The following is a 21868-nucleotide window of genomic DNA, read 5'->3' on the forward strand; positions in this document are numbered from 1 at the left end:
ATAGAGATGATTCAAAGATCTGAAATATTTTTTCCTCACTCGATATAAACTATTTTTTCTCTTTTCCAATAACCATCGTTTCCCTTGATCTTGGAATCACTCAAAACCTAGCCACTGAGTCCTGTATAAACTAGTGCTCTGTCTCAGGATGTGGAGAAAGATAAAATACTGGTACTTGTACAGATTGTACTAGCTTGATTATATTTACAGTTAGGAGATACCGCAAATTTAAGAACGCCAATTTTTTTCTCATCACTGAGTATTTATTATATATAACAAATACATGGGAAAGAAAAAACTATATTGTGTGATATAAATAGTTTATTTACATTACAGAAAAAACATCAAGACAATGTATACTATTTCAAATATATCCATACATAATCAAATATAGCTGTAGTACATGTTTTCATTGGTGTAGATTACCACAAATGCAAGGCAACATGTGTAGATCTCATCTTATTCTTTTGTCTATAATACTGTATTGTGTAGTCCAAGCTCTCGGTAGTCCGGCCACTGTGCAACATGCTCCCTTTAGATTAACCTCGTGGACGCTCTTGTTGTGTTGTCTGAACTGTAGTGCCCTGTATTTTGCTTCTGTCTGTGAATTCTGTTGCTTCTGGGGCATTTCCTAGAAGGTTGGAAAGTTTACAGATCTTAGTCCAGTGCTATTACCTAAAATCTGGTCCCACAATCACAGAGTGAAGTTATGGATTAAGCAAATTATTAAAATATTTCAGATGAAAGAATTTATTATTAGCAGAAGCTGGAATTATGTTGGAAGAGGTTTTGTTTTTTGTTTTTGCTTCCGTTTGCGGTTGTCTTTAAGCATCTGTTGAGGAGAACTGAAGAACAGAGGTGGAAGTTGAAGAGGAATACATTTACCTAGTCCTCAACAGCTTACTCGTCAGGGCTCAAACAGTGACTCAGCACAATGCAATAGAGCAAGTGTGAGCTCGTCTAATCTCATGTTAAAGGTCTTCAACAACTTGATACTTTAAATGTCCCAAGGATGAATGTTATATTGACATTTCAGGGCTACAAGTTTAAATCCTATTAAACCAGAGAGTGAGCCAACTGTCAATATGGGATATGTAATGAAAAGGGATATTGTTTTGGTTCAGCCTAATATCATTTTGTATACTAATGTTATAAGCTAGAGACATAAATTGGTACCAATTATTTAGCTTCTATAAAAAGCTAAGACTCAGTCAAATTATCTGAAAAGCTCTGATCTAGTAGCTTTTCTCTTATAATAAGATAATGCTTTGACAATACAAATAAAAATAACAATATAAAGTTCATATAAAATCCTATTATAATAAGCTGGGGAGTGTCAGAAAATATATATTCATATATATGTTCATATGTGAGTAAATGTATATAGTATATACATATATGGGTTTTTTGGGGGTAGATCTGTCAAAATGAACATGGAGCTGGAAGTCATATTCCCAGCAAGTGAGAGCTGGAGATGAAAGACTGAAAATACATCTTCTCAGCAGGGCAACTCTTTTCATTTCAGAACAGGTCTCTAGATGTCTGCATTCTTTATGACACATGTTTATTTAGGAGAAGGACAGATATTTGACTAAAGTAGTAAAAACAAGGGGAAAGAACTAGGAAAAGAAAGTGGGAAGAGGAGAAGAGAAAGAAAAGAGAGGTAGAAAAGAGGAGAGACCAGGTGACAATGAGATTAAAAGAAAATTGAAGAGAATGAGGGGATCTCTGTTTCATGTAATTTTGTAAATCTTTTAGCAACTAGATGTTTTGGAACAAGTCTTGATGGACGAGTGTGGCCAGGTCACCAGGAAGAGAGGGTTTGGGCAGGAAGGGTTAGAGGGGAGGATGGCCTAGCTGCAAAGTCTGGTTTTTGAGCAGAATGTTTTCAAGTGAATGAAATGAATCCATACTGAGAATAGTGTAGTTTATTGACTAGTATGACTCTTGGATTTTGGAAAGCTTGGATTGCCTAGGAGAGTTTTATAAAATGCATTACAATAATGCCAGTTTAGTTCATGTGCTATTTCTCCTCCTCAAAAGTAAACAGAAGATAGGTTTTGTTTTGTTTTTACATGGAAAATGAAAACAGCCGTATGTCTTAAAAAAATGGCTTGCCTAATTTGGAGCTCGGTTAGGTTGTCTTGAGCATCAGAAAATAGACATCTTGACCAGCCAAGGGGCAGTATGACTGGTGGTTAAGTGCACAGGCTCTGATACTAGGCAGCCTAGATTCCATTTTTGCCCTTATTGCTCAGCTGTGTATACTCAGCAATTTGTTGACTTCTCGTACCTCAGAGTCCCTATCTTGAAAATGGGGATAATTGTTCCTTCATAATGTTACCAAATGTATATATATATGTATTGGTGTGTGTCTGTACAGATATACATACACACATACACACACACACACACACAGACACAATTCCTGGGGAGATAAGGACCCTATGTATTCCAGTTGTTTTTATTACATATGGGAATGAAGTTGATTAATAAGACTTCTAACATCTGCTGAAGTATTTAAAGTTCTGCATTTTTGTCAGTACATGAAGTAGCAAATCAAATTGTTATGATTTTATATCTATTAAATATGAATTTCATTTTTTACATGCTGATATTACTTAGATATTAGTAGGCTCAAGACCCCTGGAGTAATGGGGCACAGTTTCCTGTGTTTTAGATTCTTTTCTATCTTTTCTTTTATACTTAATATTTTTGGTTTCTTGAGTTATTTTTATGCTCCCCAGAATCAATTTTAATGTAATCCACTGACTCACTTGGCATCTAAACATAAGAGTAGAGTTGATGAACTCAACTTGGTTTCGAGTAGCACAGAGCTCCCGTCAATGATGTTCCCTTAAGCCGTTAGGCCAGGGAAGGATCTATGAACCATATTTTGTCTTTTTCAAGAGCAAATGCCACACTTGTCCTCAAAGAAGATAGAACAATACAGATATAGTGATGTATTATGGCCTTTATTTTCTAAAGATATGATACTTTCTTTTATTTTTTTGTCTTAAAATAATTTTGGGGGAAACATTCTGATTTACTGTAGAGCTGCACAAATGATTGAAAGTCCAAATGCCTTGTGAATTTGACAAAAACCTTGAAAAACTTCCTGGGAACTTTTATTTCAAGCAGAGTGAAATCAGATCAGAACAAAGAATCTTCAGTAACATTTCAGGACATAAATATAAATAATATGCATTCGGTTTGCAATCTAATTCTTGGTTACCATGAATTTACACGCTAATGAAGGTAAGCCATACCTGGCCTCCCTCCTTTACTCCAAGCCCGATGCCAGACATTACTAATTATTCATGGTTTTCTTTCCTGTTGAAACTGGATGAGATCTCTGTATTTCTCTCAACCTAACTCTCCAGGAAACAATTACTGTCTGATTGTTTGGGGGTTTGATATGAAAGCTTGTTGTGAAATTTGCTGCGTGTTTCCATATATCAAAGGTTTTCATGTACTACAACATAATCGTTCTCATTATAACTATTTTCTTTGAATTTTGTGATTAAAAATTATTTTGTTAACTTAAGATAAAAATGTATTTGTGGTTTATATCAAATATGTTAAAAATGATTATACCTGAGAGTTATACTTGGAAATATAAGTGCCCTAAATGAGAGCTATAATTTAATACTTTTCTAGGCCTTGTATAAAATCTATTCTATGATCTCATTTGGCATACTAATCCGAGTAAGTCAGGAAACACTGCTCATTTAAATAGTCTGTTAGTAGTCTGAATGAAGACTGACTTTTTATAGCTAAAAGAGAAAGCATATTTAAACAAAGATTGGTATTACACGTTAGAAGGGGAAAAAAGACCTTTCCTTAGAAAATAAATAATCCTCATCATAATGCAAAATAAGGAAAAAAATTTGTACCACTCCAGCACGAAAGTCAATGTCTTTCCATTTGGCTATTCCAATGTTGTTATGATGAGGAAATAGGACTTCAGAGAATGGATGGCTGCAGAGTCCATGAAGGGACTTGTAATTAGAGAGCTCTAAGACAAGGAGGAATGACATATCCCTTCATGTAGGTGGCCACTGAGTACAGTTACTGACCTTGTGATGCAGAGGACCACCACACAGATGACGGCAATCTGAATCGTTCCAATCACAGCTGCGATTAAGACGTACTGAAATCGGACAGGGCCGGGAACAACGTATAGTACACTGTAGTCCTTTTTTTCACAGTGTTGTCCAGTATAACCAGCATCACACCTGGAAGAAATAGTGTCCAGTTACCTGTAGTTGCTGGACTCATTTTTATAGTTGGCCTATAGCAATTTATCTTCATTGTGAAATTAGGACCTTTTGTTTCCCTTTCCTGCTCTTAAAAAAATAGTACTTTGTAGATATGTCTTTCAAATACTTGTTTTCAATAAGATCTCTTTGTGTTTTTTATTTCAAAGATAATGCAGTTTCTTTTTATACTTTATGATATGAGTTTGAAGATAGGAGAGTTGGTAGATAATTTGTGGTGATAATATAGAGAGACGAGAGAAGCCCAGGAATAATTATTCTTTCTATATATAGTTTTTCAGGTGAGCTTTACATTTTATTTAACTTGCTCTTTAATTAACCTAAGTCAACATAACTGGTTGAGAAAAGGCTTGTTTCTGATGACATGAGTATAAAATATAGTACTACTTATCTATTTTTGGATAAAGCATTCTCTATGCTACTGTTAGAATAAGTGTTAAAAAGTGTTAGGGCCAGAGGTACAACAAGAGTGATTTCTTTAATTTACTGGTCATAAAGTTGTCTGCTTATGTTAGAGAATTAAATTTCAGTAGGAAAAAAGTAATTATGATGTAGGCAATATGGTTGGTTCAGCAAAACAAGCCCATGCGCTATTCATCTGAGAATGAAGGCTGCCTCTCCCTCACTCAGCCCTCATCAGAAAGCTCAGGTAGACGATCTGCATGAAACGAGGAAGCAGCTCACATGAAAACAATACTAGTGGGGATCAACTTGTCGTTGACTTTGTGGAACTATTTTAGTACTTCACTTTGAATTTCTCATAGTTACATCCTGGGATCTTTCCTCTCTGCATCTAGAGGGGCTTAATAATGACGACCCTGCTGGGGATGACAGGGCAGCAGGTGCAACTTCTCACTGTGCCTGGCTGCTCTACTGGAAGGCAAGTGCTAGTGTATTCAATGAAGGAAAACATGAAAGGAAGGCAGGTCTTGAGAAACAGAGAAAGGGAAAGGAAGAAAGAAGAAGGAGAAGATGAAGAAAAAGAAGAAGAGGGGGAGAGGAAAGGAGAGGGGAGGGGAGAAGGGAGGGGAGAGAAGTAGGAGAACAAGAGAGAGAAACTCCTTTCACTGTATAGCAGCAATATGCAACCTATTTCATCATTTGCCACTTGTATATTCCTTTAATAAAAAAATACGTTGGTCTTTTTCACTTTGGCTTTATCGTCTCTGAAATAATTATGTTCTATCCATGCGTATTCAGCAGATATTTGTATTTATTAACTAAATCCAGACAGGCAATTTCTTTGTGTCTCAACTGAGTCTGAATCTGTGGAGGTATAGCTAATATCTCACTCCACAGGCCTTGTGGATAGTGGATCCTAGCAAAACCAAGATTGATGATATTTATTAGAAGACCCGGAGGACTCTGGAAAAGACAGCCTCCCAAAAGCAACTGTGTTATCTTTAGGCCTCATTTCATTTGTTTGAGAAATATTTATCAAGTACCTGATCTGTGCCAGGCACTGCTCTGTGTCCATGGGAAAGAGTGATGAATAAACCAGAGGAGGCTGTGTCTTTAAGGAACTTGTAATGCCCAAGGTACAATTTAAAATTCCACCAGAAGAGTGTATATAATGATGTGTTACATAGTACTTGGGTATGTGCACACATTTTGTAGTTTTCTAGTTTGTGCGTGTGTGTGTGTGTGCGTGCATGCGTTCGTGCGTGTGTGTGTGTGTGCGTGTGCGTGTGCATGTGTGTGTGTAGGAGAGGGAGAGAAAGGTATGGCTGCTGATCGCCCATTCAGGCAGAATGCCATCCAATTCTCTGTAAACATCCAGAATTTAGTTTCTGTATTTTTACTTTATACATTTAAAAGTTAAAGGGTGAAAACATTACCTGCAAGATGGCTCCTGCATATTGATAGAATGTTCACACTTCCCGTGCATGCAGAAGCCATTGTAATGTTCTGGGCAAGGTATGTGGTGTTCTCTGGCGCTTTCTTCTAATTTGTTAGCATTCTCTGTGAATACAGATAAAAGCAACATCCCCTGTAAATACTTTCTTAGCCTGGTAAGATCAACCAGTACATTAAGAAGCAAAGCTACAGTAGGCAAAAATATTTAAAAGGGCAAGAATTAAAAGGCCATGCTTCAGAAGAAAGAGGGAGAAAGAATTGAAAGACAGATGTCTTTACAATTGTGTTTAGAGATGAAACTGCAAAATTACCCAGTACTTTTCATGCTTTTATGTAATTTCCTACATCTTTAAGAACCAGTGATGTTTCTATGAGTTGTCAGACAGCTTTAATTTTCCTTGTGTAGACACTGTACATTGACCATAAAATAATTCAAGAAGAAAATCCTATTTTTTGAATTTCAAAGCCCAGCATAATGTCCCTAAAAGTAAATTGCTTTAATACGTTGATACTCTCTCCATGTGAGAGCTTAAAAAAAAAAATATGCCCGTGTTCAATTGTTAAACAGAAGTTTTCCAAAACCAAATGCAAATTTCAACAGATGTATTCTTTCGGGCTTTATTCATCTACTGTGAACATGAATTTTCCTAGCACCCATACATTTTTTTATTGCCTAAATAATGCTACTGAAAGAGCAAATGTTATTTCAGAATCACTTATGTAGATACTAACACAGTACATACTGAATGCTATGGGTGTATTCTAATTCATAATATTTGGCCTATTTAACAATGTCATGTGAAACTTAAACCTATGGTAAAGAAAAAAGCTTGTGTTCTAAAATGAACCCTTTCTTCTGTCATTAACAAGTTTTGTTTTCTCATGTTTCTATAAAGATACTAAATTTTTTTCTGACCTCTGTTAGTCTAAATACATTTGCTTCTCATTGGTAATGCCATCTCTAAGCAGTCTTTGGATTCTTTATATGTTCATTTTATAACATAAAGTTTTGCCTTTTTTGAGTTTCTTCTATAATCTGAGACCTGATATACTTTAAAATTCTTCCCTAAACGCATGAGAAATATAACTCTCTTGACTTCAATCTAAAGATACTTTTCAAGACCACAGTAATCGGTCAGCAGTAATGCGTTCTCCCAGTGATGGAAGATTGAGAATAAATTACTATTTTTATGAAACAGATTATATCCTATCATTTCCACATAGGGGTATAGTTTTTTTTATTATAGTGCATCCTTATAATTTTTACTGGCGGTCATGGATGGTGACTATATTTATCATGAGGAAAAAAGGTACCTTTGGTATTAGTGAATTAGACAAATGTATTATTTATGTTTAAGCAAGGCTATAAAATATCTATACATTTTAAGATCTAGGCTGTCATCTGAAAAACGTTAAAGTTTGAAGTAAATTGTTAAATATGTTAAGTGCTTTCTTGTGTAGGGATATTTATGCACATTGGTATGGTGGGTAATATTTCAAACGACATACCCAAATTCATAAAGGATTTATCATAAGGATGCTGAAGAGGCTGGCGATGGCATTTAAATCATTCATTGGTTTTATATCTATGTCTTTTTACCTATTTAGGTGATCTTTTGTTTGCAGTATAATATTTCTCCTTTGATAATTACTATTAAACTGAAAAGAACCGCTTCCATAGAAAAGACTGAGAATGTATAGAACTTTCTCTTTTGGTTTCTTCCATTCTTCCAAGCTACTACGGTGTTTTTGGTAAGAAATACTGCTTGCAGTAAGCAAACACACCAAAACTGAAATGGGTAGTGTGGGGTAAAATTTCCAATATGGGAGTATGTGACCAAAATAGAAGCAGAACGACCACAGTATTTAGATACATCTTGAGAGGGCTTGTGGTCATTCATGAATCCATGAAGACTGGGATCATTCTGTGCCCTGGCTGGGGGGCTACAAGCCAGAGTGGACAAACCACACACCTGCTATTGAAAGATGACTTTAGCTGTGGGGTTTGCCAGCCTCACTGCTGATGTAATGAACCAGCACTGATTTTCACTCTTACTTCTGGATCTTCTCCCCATAACAAACTATTCAACGCTTCTATTTAGTGTTCGTTAGTAACCCTTCAGTGCTTCTGCACACCTGCATGTAGGGGAATGTTCTGTAACTTCCCTACATTTCACTTATACACTGTGATTTCAGTCATAGTATTTTTCAAACACATCTTATTAGGGCTATTCTTCTGTCAGTTGCAAAAGAAGATCAAGAATTTTCTTAACTCAAAATCCATTTTTTAAGGCTATTTTATTTTTAACTCTGTCCCTCACCCCATAACTGTTTTTGTTTCTGAATCTGTACCATGTCCACAATTAGGAACTGAAGTCCAAGGGCAAAATAGGTGATTGTTTGAGTGAGACTGTTGCCTTAGTGTAGTAAGAGCTGGATATTTTCACAAAGTTCATTATCCAGACAGGATGATCATGTGGGAGGGGAATAGTTTCCATCATAAAATCTGCTAATTAGTTTACACCATTCCTTATGAACTTGGAGTGCTCTGTTATGCTGCTCGTAGGATACTGTCAAATAAGAAAGTTAGAGAGATTGAAAATAAATGAGTAGAAGAAATGAACCCTGGGCAAGAAAATGAGGAATCGTCAATATATGTCAACAAATTTATAGTCAATCCAAACAAGTAAACCAGTTGATTGAAAACCTGAATATATAACCACTTCTAGTAATGCAATAGACACGTTTTAGAAATGAGATCTGAGTATATTAAGAAGAGTAGAAACACAGAAATATAATATACAAACCAAATATGTGTATGGACCATAATGGGTATTTGTGATCCTGATGTTTATGCATAGGTATTTAAGCAATAACAAAGCATTTAATGATTTAAAATCATAGAAAAATGGGGCTTCCCTGGTGGCGCAGCAGTTGAGAGTCCGCCTGCCGATGCAGGGGACACGGGTTCGTGCCCCGGTTCGGGAAGATCCCACATGCCGCGGAGCGGCTGGGCCCGTGAGCCATGGCCGCTGGGCCTGCGCATCCGGAGCCTGTGCTCCGCAACGGGAGAGGCCACAACAGTGAGTAGGCCCGCATACCGGAAAAAAAAAAAAAAATCATAGAAAAATGATACTTTGGAAGTCTGTATGTTTTCTGTGGTGGTTGACGATTTAGACATCAACTTCTCTGTTCTCCATTTAAAAAGAGATTTAATGTAAGGATTGTGCTCTTTCTTCTAAGACAGAGAGTGATCATGGTAGAAACTCTTCGTGTCTTTGTTTAAAATCCTTGTCCAGTTTCCTGTTTAAATGTTTACAAATTGTTTATTTTGAATGAGATCCTGACTTTTTTAAGAAACAACTTCTGGTATAATCTGAGTTACTTGCAGCAGAGCTAATAGGGCTGCATGCCCATTGCTAGTCGACATTCCAATCAATAGCTATAGAAGTGGGCTGCTCTAAAGCACAGCTATATGTATTGTTTCTATTCCTGGTGCTTTCAGGGAAAGAGACACAGCAAGCTGAAGAGACAGAGGAAATGGCGAATAGCAAGACCTGGCTTTAATCACAAGTCAAGTAAGATAAGTCGAATAGGAAGTGGGCAGAGCCAGGCATAGCAGTTCAGATATTTAAACCAATATAGCCCAGAGTGTGGTGTGTGTGTACACGTGTGTTTATCATTACCCCTGATTTCTTCCCAAAAAGTTGGAAACAAGATGTCGTTCAGAGAGTTAATCTATCAAAGCAACACATTATCGACTGAAGCAGAAATATGACTGTAAAATTTGACTAAAATTATCCTTATATCTGAAGAAAGGATGTTTCCCTTTGGATAAGGGTTAGAGTCTGGCAAAAGAAGCATCTGAATGTCATGCTGTGTCATCTATTCAAGTGCCCTCTGGGATGCTGTGCCCTGAGAAGCCAACTTGAACTAGCAAACCCAGAGTGCTCAGTTGCAAAGATCGCAAAGATGGTTGCACTAGATTATTAGTGTCTGATGCTATTAAATACTCAGTTAACCCATTTCTCTTGTTTTGATGCTCTGCTCTTTAGTCTTAAAATAGTTGGACTTCTGTGTAGCTGGCTTTGACAGTACCACCTAGATATCTTATCCATTTGACATTTATATATTTCATTTGAGTGAATTGATTGGTTCTGAGTTTCCATGCATTTGGGGGGCACAAGTCAGCTTTCTTCAGCCCACTGAATTCTTGGGGTTTGTAAAATCAAATTTCTGCACCTATAGGCTAAAGGACCAGATCCTACCCATGGTGTATTACAGTCTGGGAGGACATCTGGGGGCTGGTCAGATGATATTTCTCTGGAGACAGCCCTATCTTGCTTTAATCAGGCCTTTCTTTAGAATATATATACAAATCCTTTAGGCCTCTGAGTCCCCATGAGGAGTCTGATTCTGTGTAAGGATTTTAGAGTAAGTTGGAAAGATCCTAAACTAGAGGTATCATCAGGATTTAGAGGATGCTTTAGGGAGGCAGATTTCCGCTGCACATTTTTAAGCAACCAGAACTGTTCAATAGGGGAATGAGTTATATAGTGAAGTGATGAGTTTGTGGTGGTGTGAAAACTTCTCATATGTGTTACTATTTCTCAGATGTTGTAGAATGTTACTGTATGGTAGATTGGATTATTTTAGATCTCTAGGTTCTTTGAATTTTAAGAGTAATATTTATTTCTATTCTTAATATTTACTTATATTAAATTACGAATAAATATTTATTGCGAAATATTATTGTTGATCTCCTAGGAAAAACAAGTGGAGAAATAAGGACATTATTTGGGGAAGGAAATCACTTTGCCTTAATTATGGGGACATTTTACTTTTTAAAGAGTGTAAAATATCTTAAATATCTACTGGGTCTGTAATTCAGACATTCTAGCATAAAGTGCTCTTTACTACATGTTGTCTCCCTTGTGGGGAACAATATGCTTGTGGATCTTACTTTAATTTTTAACATTATGCTTTAGCATCACGAATTATCTTGACAAGTACATGCATGTGAGTTGTACAGTGTGGTTTATTATCTTTTCAACTCTCTTTTCCTGTGGGCACACAAAATGTGACACATTTTTTCTGCAAAATGAAATTTCCATTTTTGATGTATTTATATAATACTTCTATTTGTCATGTTTATAACAGTACAAGGAAACTCCAGCACTGAGATATTCCTCTACTGATGATTCCTTGATTTTACTGTAATTTCTCCTGCTTACTATCCTATTGCTAAAGCAGTTTGAAAATAATTTTATTTAACCAACTAGAAAAACTATCTTTCTTTCCATTGTATTTATATTGTGCCTGGGACAGAAACAAATTATGAATTTAGAAGTAAAGTCATGATGGTCCCATTGTTGATTAGAGTTGGTTTCAAAGAAAATATAGAATTCTTATGATTTCCTGTCCTTATCAGGTATAAACATATGAGGTGGCAGTAAAACCTCCTATCTAGCTTGAATTGCAATCGAGGTTTTTTTAAAGACCAGAAAAGCATTCCTATTGAATGGGTCCTGAATGTAATGCAATATGAGTTCTTGCAACTTAACAAATTCTATAATAGCCTCACCTGCTGTCATAGTTTCTTCAAGGCACAGATGAGTAGATGAGAAGAGTCTCTCTTTTTTTAAGCCTCTAGGACAGAGACTCAAATGAGAATGCTAGCTGAAAGTGACAGCTTAGCACAACGGATGGGGAAGCATTTAAGGACAAGATCAATTCTAAAGTTCTGTAGAGAGCAGAGGCCCAGTCACAATATTCCTAGTTATCTGTTAAAGATTTTAAAAGAAAACCCTTCAAAATAGAGATCAAGTCCTTCAAGTGCTACATTTCTTCTGCAAGTTGAACATTATCCTATTTTTTCAGAAGAGTAATTGAAACTATTTGGATCCAGAACTTTGCTAATTAGGCAGAGGTATGGGTTGGGAGCAGGATGCGTGGGGATGCAGAGAAATTCTTCTTTTTTTTTTTTTTTTTTTTTTTTTTTTGCGGTACGCGGGCCTCTCACTGTTGTGGCCTCTCTCGTTGTGGAGCACAGGCTCCGGATGCGCAGGCTCAGCGGCCATGGCTCACGGGACCAGCCGCTCCGCGGCACGTGGGATCTTCCCGGACCGGGGCACAAACCCGTGTCCCCTGCATCGGCAGGCAGACTCTCAACCACTGAGCCACCAGGGAAGCCCGAGAAATTCTTTCTTACTGTACTATTGATCAGGCACTAATATAAAATGTGAAATGTGATTATCCACATCACCACTTGCATATATAAATATTCTTATTGGACATAAAATTAAATACAATGGAAGAAAACTAATTTTTGTGTTACTGAATTCTCAGGCAAGACCTTAATGGCATTATTCAAGAATTGCCTGAATTTAATTTGGAAAAAGTAACAGCATCTGAAATAGACATAGTAATTTGGGGACTGGAGTGACTGAAAGGCAACAATACTGGATGATTAGTTGCATGGGCTTTTATTATCTCAGTTTCTACTGGTAATATATTTACATGGATAAAAGCTGAGAAATCTGTAAAACCTTGGAAGAGAAACTTGTATGTACCATTTTAACTTACGACATCCAAAAACAATTTTAGTAAATTGAAGAATTTGACATCACAAGTTTCATATAGATGTAGCCAGAAATTCTAGACCTCCAAGATAAAAAGAAAAAGTTGTTTATTATTAGGAGGAAAACAAGCAGATCTTTAGCCATTTTCTCTGTCCCCTGCCTTAGGAATGCCCTGGCTGGCTTCTGATGGTGGGGCCCTCCAAATAGTGAAGAGAACAGGCAACTGGGGGAAACTGCACTCTGCCTATGATGGTCCTTTTCAAACTTCACCATTCAGTCAAGAGCCTATTAACTCTCAGCAAGTGGGTAACTCCTATAGGTTTAGAGGATTATGCTTGAAGACCTTTTAGAAATATAGTATTTTATGGAAGTTTAGTTGTCTTTGACAACACTGTGTAAACATCAGGCCTTGGGAAGAGGCAGGGATCCATGGTTCATTAGCCTCTCAGGAGTCCAGAGGTGGAGTTGCCTTAAGCTTATCTGGGGCAATTTGCTACAGCTCTCCCCACTGAGCTTTTGCTGCAGCAACCCTGCTCTCTTCCAAGCTGCTCTTCATAGACAAAGTTTACTGTAAACCTTAGAGAAAGAAAAAATTATGGGAAGCCATTTTATGCCAGGTATACTCCCCTCCCCTTTTTTCTTTTGTCTTGAACTAAACCTATGCATTTCTGGCCAAACTTATTTGCTTAGTGGCTAATCTGGGTGTCCTTTCTTAGTGAACTTCTTGGGTAACAGTGCTGAAAATGACAACACAAGTGACAGAGGGTTCAGATCCTGTCCACTTTTGCCTTCGGGGCTATGTGAGTCAAGCTATTTTCTCCTTTATAGGCTACGTATGCAGCAATGGATAAATAGTTAAGATAAACCTTCTCAGGTGACACATTTGTTTTCCTCTGTGACTTTGAAATTATTAGCCAACAGAGAATGAGGAGGATTTAGGCTGGAGCATTCACTGAAACACAGCAGAAATTTTTAAAGATTTTAATAACGTAGATGGGACCAAAAAATTGGTAATATATTATATGAACATTTCTTGAGTACCTACTATGTGTCTGGCCCTGTGCTATGTACTATACATAATGTACTGTATCTATGGGTTGTTTCCACATGATTTGGTGTTGTCTTCTAAACACAGCCAAGAAAACAGATTCTCAAGACAGGATGATAAATCTACAATTCCTGGAGAATCTACAACATGCCTAACATTGTGTTAATATTTAACATAACAAAAATGTATACCTTAATATAGCCCTTCAAAGTAGATTTATAAAAATCTCATTTTATATAGATGAGGAAACTGAAGCTCAAATAGGTTTAATTACTTGTCTTAGAAATTTACACAATCGATAAGCAGAACTGGGGTCAAAACTAGGGCTCTTGGGCTTCCCTGGTGGCGCAGTGGTTGAGAGTCCGCCTGCCGATGCAGGGGACACGAGTTCGTGCCCCAGTCTGGGAAGATCCCACATGCCGCGGAGCGGCTGGGCCCGTGAGCCATGGCCGCTGAGCCTGCGCATCCGGAGCCTGTGCTCCGCAACGGGAGAGGCCACAACAGTGAGAGGCCTGCATAAACGTAAAAAAAACCCAAAAACAAACAAAAAAAAAAACTAAGGCTCTTTCCAGTGTAACATGCAGACCACGCAGACCATGCAGCTAAGAACTTTTAAAACCACAAGACAAGCCCTGGTCCGGGAAGATGCCACATACCGCGGAGCAGCTAAGCCCGTGCACCACAACTACAGAGCCTGCACTCTAGAGCCCACGAGCCACACCTGCTGAACCCCACGCACCGAGAGCCTGTGCTCCGCAACAGGAGAAGCCCCCACAGTGAGCAGCCCGCGCACCGCAATGAAGAGGAGCCCCCGCTCTCTGCAACTGGAGAAAAGCCCGGGTGCAGCAATGAAGACCCAACACAGCCAAAAATTTAAAAAATAAATAATAAAATAAATTAATTAAAAAAAAATTTTAATGAGTGGGTTAGTATCCTCAAATTCCTCCTTTAAGGGTAATGTTGCTTGTTCTAGCGCAGATACACCTTAAGTGCTTGTCAAAAATAGATTTCCAGTGTTTGGTTGGTCCTGATCACCTGAATCAGAATCACCAGCTGATGCACCTGAAGTTTGTCTTTTAAAAAAGTACCCCAGGGCTTCCCTGGTGGTGCAGTGGTTGAGAGTCTGCCTGCCGATGCAGGGCACACGGGTTCGTGCCCCAGTTCAGGAAGATCCCACATGCCACAGAGCGGCTGGGCCCGTGAGCGATGGCCGCTGAGCCTGCGCGTCTGGAGCCTGTGCTCCGCAACGGGAGAGGCCGTTTCTCATCTCTCTGTCTCTAGCCATCTAATGCTAGGTTTTCCTGTTGCCTGGATCCTGCTTCCTTCCCTTGATTACTACGCTGGCGCTGCTCCATCTTCGTGGTCCCAAGTCTATCTCGGCTCCTTCTCTTAAAGGACTGATCTCAGCCAGCTGTTCCGTGTCCAGGAGTGTGTGAGCACTGGGTTGCCCAGCGCTGTTCTTCCCACACCCACCTTGATTGTGATGAGAAGTCATCAGGGGCCTTCAGCTATCAAGCCTTCCTTGATCTTGGTAGTCAGCCTGAACACTTCATTTTATTTTAGAATACACTTCATTTTTTTCTTTATAAATTTATTTATTTTATTTATTTATTTTTGGCTGTGTTGGGTCTTCGTTGCTGCATGCCGGCTTTCTCTAGTTGCGGCGAGCGGGGGGCTACCCTTCATTGCGGTGCATGGGCTTCTCATTGTGGTGGCTTCTCTTGTTGCAGAGCACGGGTTCTCGGAGCACGTGCTTCAGTAGTTGTGGCTCGCAGGCTCTAGAGTGCAGGCTCAGCCGTGGTGGCACACAGGCTTAGTTGCTCCGTGGCATGTGGGATCTTCCCGGACCAGGGCTCGAACCTGTGTCCCCTGCATTGGCGGATTCTTAACCACTGTGCCACCAGGGAAGCCCACACTTCATTTTTATTGTTTTATTTTATTTTAGGCCCCTTTTGAGAACACAACACTCAAAGAATAGGCTGTCTGCCTGCAACAAATGCCAGCATCTGCGAGAGGCTTCTAAATGTTGTCAGAATCCAGGTATCCTGAGACGAGCTCTCACAAATCTCTAGGCTTCTTTAATGGCTCTGTTAGACAACTAACCAGAATAGCAACAAGAATTCTCTGTGTGAAAGTAAATGAAGCTTTCTCTTGGATATAGAAACAAATAACACCGCTGAGGAAAGGTGCAGATTATATCAAGGATTATGATTAGTTCAATTTCCAGGTGGGGGTAAAGGAGCATTGGTCCATTGGTGGTATCTTTAGACATTCAGCTAGTCTGTAGAAAAGATAAAGTTATAAGAGAAGCAGTGGGAGCAGGAAAGAAGACAAATAGAGGGAATAAATGGAAGCCTAGTCACCATTAGTGGCAGTGTGACAACTGGGAGAGATGGTGCTACAACAAACAGCAGGTGTCGACGGCACAAGAGTAGGGCAGCTGGGGAGGGACATCTCTTTATTTCCTTGAGCAGGACAAGACAGCCACCCTTTCTTTTAAATTGCGGGCCTTAAGGACAATGGACATACTCTCCAGACCAGGGTTTCCCAAGGGGAGCTCTGTCAATGCAGTGCTAGTTCTGTAGCAGGCTTCATGGAAAAAGGGATTCTATAGTCAAATAAGTTTGGGAAAGAGCGGGTTAAACACAGCTATATGCATTTCTTTACTGCTTGTTTTCAGAGTCTTTAAAAGGCTAACCTGCATTGTGAGATACCTAGAAAGGACACACATTATGGAGTGTTCCTAAACTCATTTGTCTAGGAAACTTCCCTCTCCCTTTTAGGAACATTTTGTGGGACTATTCCACCAGACTCCTTTCTGGGAAACATTGCATCGGACCATAGCATCTCCAAATTTTTCACATTACCACACACATAGAAAAGGATAAGATTTGGTTTTAGGCAAACAGAGGAGACAATCGGCCTGGGGGCTCTAGCCACTCAAGCCACCTGACTGCTAAAGTAGATTAATGAGTTTATACACCTGTTACCCATTCAGAGCACACAAGAATACGTTGCAATAGATTATACTTTCTCCTAGGGCAGAGGCTGTATTATTTACTGTAACATTTCTAGGGTGTAGAACAAGAAGTAGCAATAAGTGGGTGTTCAGTAAGTAGCATGAATAAATGAGTATGACAGGCATAGGCAATATATTTGGAAACTGCCTGTACCTTGGTGTGGTGGCTTTCAAAAGATTAGTCCCTCTTAGTTGTTGCATCAAAGAGCCAGCTGCACTTCAGTAATGTGTCCTTAGAGAGACAGACAATCCCTACCTTAACCGACAAGGTAAGGTGCAATACAGTGGAGAACTGTAGTCGACTCAGTAGAGTGTATATATTCAGCGTGACAGAATTAGATGCAGAGGTAAAAGCTATATTTGCTATGCACTTCAGGCTTATTCAGTGAAAGGCAAAAGGCTGGAGGGCAAAGATGTGTTGCTAACCATAAAAAAAAGATATCTATAAATGACTTGAAAGAGCAAGTATAGGCAATTGATGGGTTGATGGGTTTGCACATTCCTCCTGTATGATGTCATGGCCCAGAAAGGACAGTTAGAAAATTTACAGCGTAGATTTAGATTCATTTACAAATTTGGAGTACTGCCATATGTTGGTACCTGACCAAATTAATGTAGTTGATTCTCATTGAGAACGTTAGAAGGTGTACCATCTCTTCTAATATTCAAGGATAAGATGAAACAATTTTAAGAAACAAATGCAGCTGATTATGCTATGAGTATTTCTGAAAGTTGGTTTGACATTTTAAATAAGCATTCTAGATAAAATTGATATTGAAAAAGTCACAGAGTCAACCTCTAAGACAGAATTTTGTAGTTTTTCCTAAGAAGTAATTTCTGAACATAACATAACCTCGGAACAGTTTCATGGTGTTGAACGTTATTCTGTTTTGATGATATTTAGTACATGTCTATGAATCAAGTATCTTTGTGCTTAAGCAGAATAAGACTGTTATTAAAGGTGGTATTGCTTTCTAAGATAAAAGTTTTGATGATGTGATAATCCGTCATAGATTTCCGTGTGGTCTCTCTGTTTAACCTGTTATAGAGACATGAGAATACCAATGAACAAGTCTTTTTCATGTTCAGTATTATACGTTTTTTTATCGTCAGTAAAATCTTTATCTAATGATTATTTGAAAACATTAACCAAATATTTTATTGGTTACCACATTGGGTTGAATAATGTCCTCCAAAAACTCCCATCTGTCTGGAACCTCAGAGTACAAGCTTACTGGAAAATAATTAGTTCAGATGCTTTCATACTGGATTAGAGAGGGCCCTAAATCCAATGACCAGTATTCTTATAAGGTCATATGAAGACACACAATGAACATCAGATGAAGGTAGAGGCAGAAATTGGAACTACACTGCTATAAACCAAGGAATGTAGGAGCCACCAGAGCTGGAAAAGGCAAGGGAGGATTCTCTCTTTGAGAATGTGGAGGGACTGTGGTCCTGCCAGCACCTTAATTTCAGACTTTTACCCTCCAAAACTGTGAGATAATAAATTTCTGTTGTTTTAAGTCACCCAGTTTGTGGTAATTTTTTATGGCAGCCTTAGCAAACTAATATAATGACTATTTAGCAACCAAACACTCACATTGATAAAATATACTTTTTAACAGTCCATATGGAATTAATGAAAATGAGCTGAAAGATTGGCTTCAGCTAGTATGTGACCTGTACAATCTTGGTTTATGTTTATTTTCCCAGCATAATGATTCATAGTGCCTCCTTTCACTCTCAAAAGTTTCCTAGTTAAGGTGGTAAATTATATGATCACCTTAGTTTAATCATATATTGAAAGATCTATGATTCATTGCATTTGCAACGCAGAAATTATGTTTTCAAGGTGCTGATGTGTCAAAAGATGCTAATAACCACAGTAAAGAAGAATTTTTGAGAAGCTAGGGAAACTTTATAAAAGGGGCTGCATTCATTTTTGATTTATTAATTCATCTTATAAGAAAGGCAGTTATCTTACATTGTTTATTTTGTCATACAACAAATGATGCTGCATTTTACCTTTATTAGAAAGAAGCAAATGACCAAGCAGCAAACTGACATCAGTGACCTTTCAACAAAATTCCAGGTCACATCTGGAGTATAATCTCCCACATTATCTCTATCTGCATTTTTAGAATTCTTGAATAACTGATGCTATTATAGAATTCTGACTCATTAAGAAAACGCTGGAGTTTGTTTAGCATCTTTTGTTTAAGAAGGATGAGAATTTAGAGTACTCCATTAAGAAAATTTGAACATTAAATGTTCTCATCATTAAAGCATTATCCCTTGGTTAAGTACAAATCTTTTAAATCTAGGACAACTCATTCCTCAAGTATTCTAAATAGCTATGAATATTCTCTCTCTCCCTCCCTCCCCGCCCCCTTTCTTCCCAGTTTTGAATAATTGATTTCTTCTGGCACTTCCTTCATTTCTAGTCAGTGATAACTTTGTGTGCAAGAACTGCTCTAGAAATAGTTAAGGATGAGGCGTAGGTCTTAACAGTTTCTTTCCACTTGGACAGCATTTACGACTTGAAATTAGTTATTAACTAAGTGGTACTTTGTGGTCTCATAGTGTTAGTTTACCTTTTAACAGGTCTAACACACTCCCAGTGTATAATTTACACTCCCCAAGTACACGGTTGGTTAACCACTCAAGAAATCAATAGGGGTTGTAAAATGTGTACGAATTTGAATTTGGAGAGCGTCAAACACCTAGTTTATCCAGCTGGCACTGGATAACAGCTGGCACTTAGAATTGAGGCTTATAGGGAACTATTTATTTTGAAACAGAAAAACCACAAAATGGCTATATCCAGAGATGCGAGTTGAGTGCGACATAGGTGATTCAAACAAGCCCCTCACTTTTGCTGCAGTGAATGCTGTCAGTATCAACCCACAACTTCTAGCTCTTGGTATGTGACCATGTAGCCCTTTGGATCCAGAGAAGGTAAGAAACACATTTTTTCTTATAAGGTCTTAAAATTTACTAGCCCTTGCTCCTACCTGTACTGTACCTAATTAGCTCATCAATTTATTCATTCACTTAAAAAATATTGACTGATCTCCTCCTGTGTGCCAAATACTGCAGGTACAGAGTGTACAGTGGTGGGTCAAAGTTTCTCTCATAAAGGTCATTCACATCAAAATACAATATACAAAAGTAAAAACAAACAAAAACCTAGCATCTAAATGAGAAATGTTACAGAGAAAAAAGGATGTTAAGATATAACAGACTAGGGTGGGCAGCCTGTTTCAAAGAGGTGAGGGAAGGGTATTGAAGAAGGAAGGATGAGAAAAAGTTGGCCAGGTGAAGAGCCCTCTGAATGAGTGTTATATACAGAAAAATACTCTAATGTAAAAAAATGACATTCCAGGAGCCAACATTGTACCTAGAGAAGAGGGTTCCCAGGAAAGTAAAGAGAGAGCTAAAACGGAGTGGAGAGAACAGCGAGGTCCTTATTACTATGTAGAACTTTGTACGCCACACTAAGGAGTATTGATTTAATTTAAAGCGCAATGAGAACCCATTGGGATAGTTTCAAGTATATCTGACTGGTGTGGAAAATAGATCATTGAGGGAAAACAGAGGAAGCAGGGAGAACAAATAGGAGACCAATACAGTAGTGTAGGTGAAAGACAGTGTCCAGATTTTGGACTGTAGTGGCAGTGGAGAGAGAAAAAAATACTTCTATTCCACGTATATCTTAGAGGTGGACTAAATATGACTTGTTTGTGTATTGCAAAATGAGAGGAATGGATCAAAGATGACTAGGTTTTTGGCTTGAACATGGTAGTGCCATTTTGTATAACGAGGAAGACTGCAGGAAAAAGAATTAAGCTCTGATGTATAAACATGACAGATCTCTGATTTTGATTTTTGAGACTGCATTGAAAGCTCTGTTTATGTTTGGGTATTTCTACAACAGAATTGATATTAACTGAAAGAAATCAATAGTTTAGTAGGAAAATGGTCGGGGTGAAATGTCTATATTAAGCAAATTTATGATTATTAAAAGGAAGTCTTCTACATGATATCTAAAGTAGGAAGGACATTTATAATGGTCTACAAGGGATGTGCAGAGGTCAGTTTAAAGGCAAGATTAGAAATATCATGAAATGAAAGGGAAAAATTAGACTATGAAGAAACATCAGTGAGGAATGCTTTTAAGTAAAATATTTTTCTCTCTTTTTGAAAAAGTTATCATGAGAAAATAAGAGTTATTAAAGATAAGAAGTATGTAGATTTGCTCTCTTCAATTTCCATTATGTAACATAAATTCTATTTAGGCCAAAGGATTACTAAATTACATTATTATTTTAATTCGTTTAATGATTTACATTTTAAAAAGTTTTTTTGTAGCTATTATTTTACTTGAGACTACAACAGCCCTAAATGTTAAGTAAGTTAAACATATAAATGTGTGTGTGTGTTTGTGTGTGTATGTGTGTGTGGTGTGGTGTGTATTTTTTTCCTTGATATATTAGAGTGTGGAGGCAAAAATATTCAATTATTCCCTAATGTCATACAGTGGGTCAAGGGCAGAAAGAGCTATCTAGCTCCAGAAACCATGTGTTCTCATTTTAAAGTAATTTTTTAAATGTTAGAATAGTTTATAGAAAAGCTACAAAGAGAATACAGAGAATTCTCATATACACACAACCAGTTTTTCTGTGTGTTCTCCTTTTTAATCTGGTATTTTCTTCACAATTTTTCAATGGTAAAGCATTGTCTTAGACTTGTACATATAGAGTTAAGGGGACAAATGAAAGAGGCAGTCATCTGGATAATTCCAGACCAGAAAACAATTTTGTCTGAAAGATATAGATAATTGAGACAGAAATGTTTTTTGCCTGGAGAGATCCCTATGATTACCTTCCTCCTTCACTTGAATTTGTAGGTATAGTCATGACCATAGGTGTTTCACTTACTAATAGGAAACTGTATCATTCAATGTGAAGAATGTGTATTTTTTGAGAGGGCTAAATTGCTTAGTTCTATACTTTTTTTCCTTAAAAATAAAGTATATTGGGTATTTTCATTATAAAAGCAATTTCACATTGATTTAAGA

At 37.8% G+C, this 21868-nt stretch overlaps 1 protein-coding gene across 1 annotated transcript in view; it reads right to left on the reverse strand.

Moving 5' to 3' along the window:
- Positions 1-337: 337 nt before the first annotated feature.
- The window catches only part of TMEFF2 (transmembrane protein with EGF like and two follistatin like domains 2), a gene marked incomplete at its 5' end in the record, with an annotated part of 247076 nt that continues 225545 nt past the window's right edge, over positions 338-21868 (reverse strand). The window contains 3 exons of the mRNA XM_079924864.1: positions 338-631; positions 4080-4238; positions 6119-6242. Of these exons, the coding sequence (XP_079780990.1) occupies positions 535-631; positions 4080-4238; positions 6119-6242 (380 nt within the window). The 3' untranslated portion in view covers positions 338-534. The remainder of the gene's footprint in view (positions 632-4079; positions 4239-6118; positions 6243-21868) is intronic.

Source organism: Stenella coeruleoalba (assembly GCF_951394435.1).
Source record: "Stenella coeruleoalba genome assembly, chromosome: 6".
In the NCBI taxonomy this organism is placed as follows: domain Eukaryota; kingdom Metazoa; phylum Chordata; class Mammalia; order Artiodactyla; family Delphinidae; genus Stenella; species Stenella coeruleoalba.